The sequence below is a fragment of the Gymnoscopelus braueri genome (genome assembly GCF_963280865.1).
Source record: "Gymnoscopelus braueri genome assembly, chromosome: 3".
Lineage (NCBI taxonomy): Eukaryota > Metazoa > Chordata > Actinopteri > Myctophiformes > Myctophidae > Gymnoscopelus > Gymnoscopelus braueri.
The window spans coordinates 44148514-44158974 of NC_137612.1; the positions used below are offsets into that span (position 1 = coordinate 44148514).

Sequence of the window (10461 nt, forward strand, 5' to 3'; positions counted from 1 at the left end):
CCCTCTCAGCTGTGTATCTACATCCCTGCCTTCCTCTCAGCTGTCTATCTACCTACCTGTCTCCCTCTCAGCTGTCTATCTACCTACCTGTCTCCCTCTCAGCTGTGTATCTAAATCCCTGCCTTTCTCTCTCAGCTGTCTACCTACCTGTCTCCCTCTCAGCTAGCTGTCTTTCTACATCCCTGCCTTCCTCTTAGCTGTGTGTCTATCTATCTTGTAGATTGGCTATTTTTGGTGAAGATATTTGGTGTAGATGGAAAAAATGAAAGTCTGTTTAACTAACACCAGGTTTGCTTACAGATCTTTGTTCTTGTGCCTGCCATGTTTTACCCTGCTGTAGTTTTTTGCTTTTTACCCCCTTTTCTCCCCAATTTAGTCCTTTTGCCAATTGATTCCTCCCCGCACAGTCTGTGCTGTCACTGCTGTTGTGTCCTACTGGCTCACCTGCCAGTGAGGAGCCTCCACCGTGTAACCTTCGTCCTACTCCTCCCGCCCAACACTCCCTGCTGACAGGTGCCACCCCAGCTTTTAACCTGAACTGAAAAACTACAAAATCAGCCGAGGGTTTCCCTTAATAATAGACCTTGAGGTGAACATTTCAATATGACAAAGTTCTCACTGACTCTCGGTTCCAGACTCACTGCAACAGCAATTGGAGCACGAGCTCTACTGAATATCACAGTAGAGGACACACACACACACACACACACACACACACACACACACACACACACACACACACACACACACACACACACACACACGCACACGCACACGCACACACACACACAGACACACACACACACACATGCGTGCGTGCGCAAACACGATTTAGATGACAAGATTAAACATAGCAATCCCGAAATCTGGAGCCAGGTCTTTATATCTCTTTCTACGGCTTATATCCGTCAATGACTTTGTCGCTCCTCTTCTCTGTCTGTCTGTCTGTCTGTCTGTCTGTCTGTCTGTCTGTCTGTCTGTCTGTCTGTCTGTCTGTCTGTCTGTCTGTCTGTCTGTCTGTCTGTCTGTCTGTCTGTCTGTCTGTCTGTCTGTCTGTCTGTCTCTCTCTCTCTCTCTCTCTCTCTCTCTCTCTCTCTCTCTCTCTCTCTCTCTCTCTCTCTCTCTCTCTCTCTCTCTCTCTCTCTCTCTCTCTCTCTCTCTCTCTCTCTCGGTCCTTTTCATTGTATTGCTGATGCTGTTATGTTCTTATACAATTAGGATCCATTACTGCCCTTCAGACATGATTTAACAGTTGAGGTTGGATCAGATCAGATCAGATCAGATCAGATCAGATCAGATCAGATCAGATCAGATCAGATCAGATCAGAGGTGTGATAATGTGACCGGCCTGTCTGTGTGTGTGTGTGTGTGTGTGTGTGTGTGTGTGTGTGTGTGTGTGTGTGTGTGTGTGTGTGTGTGTGTGTGTGTGTGACCTGCTGCCCCACCGCAGCTCACACAGTCCTACATTTGCCCCACGGCGCCCATTGTCTTCTGGCCATGTCATAATAGGTGAACATTTTGCCGAAAATAGGGACCCTGATAAAAAATAAAAAAAAATGCTGTCTATGACAGAGATGGACAGGTGGGCTAGTTGGTAGGAAACAAATAAAAAAGTAGGTAGTCAGATTTGTAGATTTATACAGAGAGAGGTGTATGGATGGATGGACAGACAGACAGACAGACAGACAGACAGACAGACAGACAGACAGACAGACAGACAGACAGACAGACAGACAGACAGACAGACAGACAGACAGACAGACAGACAGACAGACAGACAGAGAGAGAGAGAGAGGGGCGGTTTTACCTGGTGGTCCTTTGGAACCAGGCTTCATTGTCAGTCCTCTGGCCTGAACAACCTCCACCTGCAGACCTCCGTTTCTCTCCATCAGGCCGATCTCTACGTCACCTGGATGGATGGATGGATGATAAAAAAGTGTTGATTTAACAAGAGGGGAGAGTGTTTTTATTTATGTATATATTTATATTTTGTTATTCATTCATTCATTTAAGTATTTTGCTTTTGAGACAGACAGTAGGAAAGCTAAGAGGCAGACAGTGTGTGTGACACTGACACAGGCAGTATAGGAAAGCTGAGAGGGAGACAGTGTAGGAGAGACAGACAGTAAGCTAAGAGACAGACAGTGGAAAGACAGACAGTAAGCTGAGAGGGGGACAGTGTAGGAGAGACAGGCTAAGAGGGGGACAGTGTAGGAGAGACAGACAGTAAGCTAAGAGGGAGACAGTGGAGAGACAGACAGTAAGCTAAGAGGGAGACAGTGTAGCAGAGACAGACAGTAAGCTAAGAGGGAGACAGTGTAGCAGAGACAGACAGTAAGCTAAGAGGGGGACGATGTAGCAGAGACAGACAGTAAGCTAAGAGGGAGACAGTGGAGAGACAGACAGTAAGCTAAGAGGGAGACAGTGGAGAGACAGACAGTAAGCTAAGAGGGAGACAGTGGAGAGACAGACAGTAAGCTAAGAGGGAGACAGTGTAGCAGAGACAGACAGTAAGCTAAGAGGGAGACAGTGTAGCAGAGAAAGCTTGAGAGGGAGACAGTGTAGGAAAGACAGGCAGTGGGACAGCACACAGGTAGACAGTGTAGCAGAGATAGACAGTAAGCTAAGAGGGAGACAGTGTAGGAGAGACAGACAGTAAACTAAGAGGGAGACAGTGTAGCAGAGACAGACAGTAAGCTAAGATGGAGACAGTGTAGGAGAGACAAACAGTGAAAAAACTGAGAAGGTTATCTAAGGTTATATAAGCATGCAAACTGGTGGCAGGGTGTAATGAGCATATCCCAGCTGGTCTGTCTGTCTGTCTGTCTGTCTGTCTGTCTGTCGTTCTGTCTGTCTGTCTGTCTGTCTGTCTGTCTGTCTGTCTGTCTGTCTGTCTGTCTGTCTGTCTGTCTGTCATTGAGTTATGTGTTCATATGAGTCATATTTGCCTCCTTCAAACGTACCCAATAACATTCTGGTGTTCAACATGGATGTAGTTTTGAACCAAACCAGTTCTAAACCTGTGCCATCTTGGTATTAGTTTTTTTCCCACACTTGAAAGGACAAACGTGTAGAGGAACAGATTGATTGGTTCAGATCGTCTTTCATGTCTCGTCTTTCCTGCAGTGTCCAGACCTCTGTGATGTGTGACTGTTTCATTAGAGCAGCTCACCTTTCATCTCTCATTAAAATAAATGAACCGTTTGTCCAGACCACAGAAATACAATAGTATTTCAAGTATTGAAGATGTAATTTCAACTTCTGCAGGAGACTCAAAAATTCAAAAAAATCAAGGTTTATGGTGTCAACGTTTCAACGTTGTCAGCTTGTATATTGGCTTTTTTTGTTCCTAATTTTACACTACACTGTCATACGATAAAGTATAAAATAGGGCTTAAATAAAAAGTAAAATGTCAACTTAATTTGGATTTGAGCTATTTGTATTAGGAAGAAGATCCGGCCTGGACCCGTGGATCCAGATGCAGATCTTCAGTAAAATCAACAGGAAGGTGACATTTTTATTAAAAACGAATTCCGTACCAGGTTTTGAGATGTTATATTTTGGCAGAATCAGCTTTGTTTGCGTTTGTTTATGTGCTAAAAAGGGACTTTGAGAGCTGTTTGTAAGTCAAGGGGGAGACTACTTCTGGATTATTCATTTCTAATCAACAGCACAACGGAGCAATACATCTCGCCAAATGTAGCCTACTAGATGACAAGGCTACACAACCCAAACCTCTACTAAGATGTCATTAAGTGGTTAATATACACTATAGAGAACCACATATGTTTTCCCCAGCCCATTTTGTTTTGGCCAGTGTTGGTATATGTTGCATTATATGACAGTACAATATATTTCATGTGTCCTCTCACCCATGGATGTGGTGGCTAAGGTCTGGCGTCCAACAAACTGGGCGGGGCCCATGCCGTCCAGGAAGTCACTGAACTGCGTGTCTGATGCTAAACACATCCCACTGTAGTTCAAACTGGTCAGACTGAGAGAGAGAGAGAGAGAGAGAGAGAGAGAGAGAGAGAGAGAGAGAGAGAGAGAGAGAGAGAGAGAGAGAGGGGGCATTATATACATACTAGCTCTTTCAGTGCCAATGAAATAAAAAAAATATTGTGAACTTTGCGAACTTTTTCCTTTTTTTTTTCAAAGAAAAAAAAAGTGCTTAGGAAGCGAGATACAGCCTTTTTCAGTTATAGGTTAAACAAAGAGTGGATGGAGCTGCAAATCTTCAGATAATGATATCTTGGGTTCTGAACATTATTTTCCCAAAAAAAAGAAAAAGAAAAAAAAAAATATATATATATATATATATATATATATTTTATTATTTTATTTTTTAAACTCGGGATTTCTCGTTCTGGCACTGAGGGTATAACCCTAAAACTCTGGATAACTCGGGGCCTGGCATACATAAACTATGAAAAAGATGTCTGTCTAAGGTACAAAGGATCAGATAATAATAATACCTGAAATGTATATAGCGCTAGGAAACAAAAACCTAAAAAAACGAAATACAATTTAATGATACAATTACCTTATGCTTATTTTTCTAATTCAGTTTATTTCAAATTTGTTTAAAAGCAGATTTGATTGTTTGGGGTTATTGCTTTTTTCGTAGATTAGTTTTATTGTGTTTTTTAATAATGTGCATGATATGTTGCTGGTGAGGGTACCAAGATGGCACAGTGCCAGCCAGCTGTTTGTAAACCTGGGGGTACCTACCTGTCAAGCCCTGTTAAGAAATTTAATGTACAAATTCATATGTCGTCTTGAAAAGTCTGACAATCATGTTATTAAGATTTTAATTAACCCTGTCAAAAGTTCTACTCGGTACTCTTCCACGATATGGAGACATTGGCGTAACAGCCTCTACGGACTTTGAAAAGCTGTAGTTGGACTGTTTTTATGTGTTTTTTTATTTCTTTTTATTATTTTATTGCTTTTACTGTGTGATTGTCATGTTTTGCTATATGGACCCTGAGTCTGAAATAAAGATTGAATTGAATTGAATTGAATATGGGGGTATTTGTCAGGGGAGAGATAAAAAAAAAGACAGAAAAAAATATTGTGTAATGAAAACTCAACAAAACACAATACCATTAAAAGAATATTCACAGCTGTTTGTGGGCTGCAGCTCAGCATTTGACAGACTAGTCTGGTTTCCAGGCTACACCCGACCATGTTCAACTGGATACTGGACTTGCTGATGAACTGCCGCCAAGTGGTGAGAATGAGCAACATGTCAGAGCCTCTGATCCTTAACACAGGAGCCCCTCAGGGATGCGGGCTGAGTCCTCTCCTCTACTCCGTGTACACACACGGTACACACGGTGACATTGGAGCTGTGCGTGGCCATGCAGGTGTGTGACACACCTGCATTACAACAACAGTCATTATCGACAACGAGACCGCCTACAGGGACGAGGTTCAGATCACTGACACTCTGGTGTCAGGAGAACAATCTTTCTCTCAACGTCAACACCAAGACCAAGGAGCTGATCGTGGACTACAGGAGGCAGAGGAGAGAGCATGAACCCATTCACATCGACTGTGCCACAGTGTAGCGGGGTCAGTGATTTAAGGTTTGTTGGAATATACGGTACAACTCTGTGGAGAGGAAATGTTCACGCACGCACGCACGCACGCACGCACGCACGCACGCACGCACGCACGCACGCACACACACACACACACACACACACACACACACACACACACACACACACACACACACACACGCCACGCACATTGTGAAAAAGGCTTAGCAATGGCTCTACTGCCTGTTTCTTTCGCATGTAATTTTAATTATTTTATTAGTTGTCTTTTATTACCTCGATAATTAAAATCAAGCTGTCTTTCCCCCACTCTCTCTTTATCATAACTGTCTCTTCTCTTCTCTACCTTTAAGCTTTCGTTGTCTCTCTGTGTCTTCACATCTCTCCATAGCTAAAGTATTTTGGCACCTTTTTATTAAAAGCATATTAAAGTGCAAAGTCAGGTCCTGGTCAGACTATAACTTATAGCCACCTAATCATGGAAAGCAGGTGCAGGCAGTGACCGAGTAGAGCTGCCTAACAGAGGAGCAGCAGCAGCAGTGTGAGTTGAGTTGTGATGGATGTGTACACAACAGTCTCTCCAATCATCACATCTCTTGACTGCAGATCTAAATCATATGTACTCCTCCTAGCTTTATAGGCAATTCATCAATGCATACACAGGCCTCTCTCTCTCTTCCACATGCAAACACACACGCGCGCACACACACGTGCACGCACACGCACACAAACACGCACACATACAGTACACGTTCTGTCTGACACAAACACTCACATGCACGGCACGCACGTATGCATACAAGCACACACGCGCACGCACGCACGCGCACGCACAGATATCTTATGTATCTCAGTGTCTATCTAGAAGTTCCACAAATCTCTGTGTATGTGAGAGTGTATGTGAACGTATCAGTCCTTCCCATATCTTGAGAACTGTTCATTCAACTCAGTTAAATGAACACTGAGGATTTGACAGTGTAGATTGGTGTCCCAGAGATAAATCATGGTATCAAATAAGGGTCAGTGTCCTAATACATAATAACGAACTGGGGGTCCTGTCATAGATATAGATATATCTTAGACAAGTGACGTCAACGATGAATGATGTCACAGGCTGGCCACATGACTCGATTTCTTTGAGTGTGTGTATGTTTGTTTGTTTGTTTGTTTGCGTCATCTAGCCAAATCCCCCCCCCCTCCCCCCCCCACACACACACACACACACACACACACACACACACACACACACACACACACACACACACACACACACACACACACACACACACACACACACACACACACACACACGCACACACACACAAACACACACCCCTGGGGACCTGTGAATCAATAGGCTCATAAGTGTGATTGGATGCTGTTAGCTAAAGCTCTTATTCATCACCCCAACATAAGCACTGCACTCTGATTTACACACGCACACACACGCACACGCACACGCACACACGCGCACACACACACACACACACACACACACACACACACACACACACACACACACACACACACACACACACACACACACACACACACACACACACACACACACATTCTGTCTGACACTCACATATGCACATACAGTTTGCATACAAGCATACACACACACACACACACACACACACACACACACACACACACACACGCACACGCACACGCACACATACACGCACGAACGAACGCAGGCACGCAGTGGAATGTGCAGAAAAATGTTGTGTGTGGTTATATAGAATGTGATGCAATAAAGGTACACACATGAATTGCCTCGGACAAGCTGATGAATACGTTTGAATAGATGAACATGGATAATGGTCTGGATTTCTATAGCACCTTTTATCCTAAGCACTTCACAACATACTGTATGTCCCATTAAACCATTCATACACATTCACACACATTTATACCCATTCATACATTCAAGTATTCTTTTGGCTTACAACTAATCTCACTTAATTCATACAAGAGTAATTTGAAAGATGCTCATGCATGTCAACTATGTTGGCAAACTAGTCATTTGCAGCGTAATCATGTTTTTTGTAATCATATATAATCATTTTTGCAATCATGTCCTATATTAATGCACTTAGACATAATGGGTAGAGGCCTTGTAAGCCTTTTGGGTTTCTTGCCTCCTCCTTTTCCATTTTTGCACTAATGCATTTTGTATTCTTTTTTATAATTGTGCTAAATAAAATAAAATAGAATCACCCATTCACACACATTTATACCCATTCATACATTCTCCCATTCACACACATTCACACAAACAAACATACACACACTAACGGTACATGAAATCATGCAGTGGTAACTAAGTACATAAGTACTCAAGTCAACTTAAAGGACGACGTCACCCATTTTCAACCTATCTTCATATAATTGGTCCTCAATAAAGCTCATGATAATATGCTACCATTTTTGTCTACCGAGTCTGTGTCTCAGAGGAGGGCAGTGAACAGTTCAGAATCCTGCCTACCAGTGACATCATCGATGGTGAATCCAAGCTGATAGAAACGGCAGGCTTTCTATTCCTGCAAAGTTATAATGCCGAAATGGAAGCCATTGTTCTCGCATTAATAAAAATAAAAATAAAACATGTGACATCTTGTTTGAAAAACACCCTCTGCCTAATGATGATGTCACTGGTAGGTGGTCCACAGCCCTCCACTGAGACACAGACCAAGTAAAAAAATGTTTTACCATATTTTCATGAGTATTAGTGAGGACCAATTATATGAAGATAGGTTGAAAATGGGTGAAGTCGTAAAGTACCATTTTTAGGCACATTTACTTTACTTGAGTATTTCCATATTTTAATACTTCTACTCCACAACATCTCAGATGCAAATATTGTACCGATATATTTAGTTACTAGTTACTTTGCAGATTTGGATTATTATAAAACATATTTTAACACAAACCACTTAAGCCCTATTTTATACTTTGGCTATTCCAAAACAGCTGATCTACAAGCTCACAATGTGTCGCATCGTGATGCATTTTGAAGTTGTACAGTATACAGTCCCGCCTACCTTGTGTTTATGTAAACACAAGGTTATTTTGATGCCAGTACGTTTGTACTTTTACTAAAGTAAAATATTTAATACACTTTGTACTTTTCTACATTGTGGTACTGCTACTTTTACTTGAAAGTATAGTATGTAACTCCGCCCAGTGTTTACATATCAAAACAATAACACATTTTCTACCCGTCATTTCCCTCTATAGGCTACTGTACCATCAGCCCAACAACGTCCCTGTCTACGAAAACAAACTGTGAAAACACCAAAATACAGCAATACGACAGTGTGTTTCTGCAGGCAAACACCACCACACTACTCCAGTGGCCGATGACTGCTGGTATAGACAGACATTTTCGGTATACAGTTTTTACTGTTTTGTTATGTAAACACAAGGTTACATACTATGCCATTGCCTTTAAAGGTGCCTTTTAAGTGATATATATATATATTTTTCTTTTTGTTAAAAAGGTTAAAGTACTATATTCTGATAGTAATCATTGCTGCAGATCGTTTGTTTGGTCACAGGGGTCTCTCCAGCTCTTTAGTAAACAGAATATAGTACATTTTCAGGTAGGTGACAACATTTAAGCCAAGGAGAGAGAGCACTGAAAATGTATTTTCTGTTTAAAAAAGAGCTGGAGAGACATGGGAGACTCCTTTTACTGAACAAACACTCAATGAGCTCATATCAATGAGTACTATCAGAATATAGAGCTATTTAACACTTACTTTAACCAAAGTAAATCACTTACCCTACCTTTAAGTAAAAAGTCTGAATACTTCCTTCACCACTTTTTTCTAACTCGTTCCCATAGACACAAATGTTCCTCGTGTCCTTAATAGGGAGCTGATGATTACATTCTGAAAATGACCTGATAATGATACTGAATAATTCATACGTTAGCTGGCGAGACGAACAGACAGACAGGCTTACTCACTCCAACTGGGATGTGAGCCTCGGTGGACCTGTCTGACCTATATGCAACGTCTCAAAGATATTCCCATGAACACGTTTTCATCCAACGCCCTGGTTTATATTCATAGACCAGTCTTTCTCAAACTTTGTTTTTATTTCAAGGATCCTCAGTTTGATGTGAATTAAGCCACAGAGCCCCAGTTAATGTCTGGGACCCTAATCTACACTGTGGAATCCACAGTGTTAACTTAACTGTGAGAGTGTATGAATGTAACCAAATGGACCCATTTGAGTGACAGACCCATATGTATCTAGACCCCTGGTGGAGCTGACCAGCACAACCACAGGGATTAAAGATACATTTTTGATATCAAAATGTAACCCTGGCTTCCTTATTTTGGTATTTGCCACAATTGCCCTCACTACTTTGTAAGACAAAGTCTACAACGTTAACAGTAGAGTAGAAGAGGTACTTACTTCCCCTCTGAGCCGTAGCTGTTCACACTGTCCTCAATGGACTCATGACTGGCCTGACGTACCGTCCTGCTGGGCATGTCCACCGCCAGGCCGGTCTCTGTACTCCTCTGTATACCACCTGGACGCAGCTTCCTGCCCTCTGGGTCCACTATGAGAGAGAGAGAGACAGAGAGAGAGAGAGAGAGAGAGAGAGAGAGAGAGAGAGAGAGAGAGAGAGAGAGAGAGAGAAAGAGAGATTAATTAAAATGATATTTCACTTTGAACAACTTCTGTACCCCACAATGCCTCAGCGTACACCAGAGAGAGAGAGCGAGCGAGAGAGAGAGAGAGAGAGAGAGAGAGAGAGAGAGAGAGAGAGAGAGAGAGAGAGAGAGAGAGAGAGAGAGAGAGAGAGAGAGAGAGAGAGACTGGGGAGCAGGGAGTGAATAAGTAGATACTGGGACAGCGAACGAGAGAGAGAGA

The 10461-nt window shown here is 42.4% G+C and overlaps 1 protein-coding gene across 1 annotated transcript in view; it reads right to left on the reverse strand.

Moving 5' to 3' along the window:
• LOC308079300 (regulating synaptic membrane exocytosis protein 4-like) overlaps nucleotides 1–10142 on the reverse strand; it is a gene marked incomplete at its 3' end in the record, with an annotated part of 13370 nt that extends 3228 nt beyond the window's left edge. The window contains exons 1-3 of the mRNA XM_080420711.1: nucleotides 10000–10142; nucleotides 3874–3986; nucleotides 1808–1909 (exon numbers count right to left, since the gene is read on the reverse strand). Coding sequence (XP_080276837.1) covers nucleotides 1808–1909; nucleotides 3874–3986; nucleotides 10000–10076 — 292 coding nt within the window. The 5' untranslated portion in view covers nucleotides 10077–10142. The remainder of the gene's footprint in view (nucleotides 1–1807; nucleotides 1910–3873; nucleotides 3987–9999) is intronic.
• Between the last annotated feature and the right edge of the window lie 319 nt (nucleotides 10143–10461).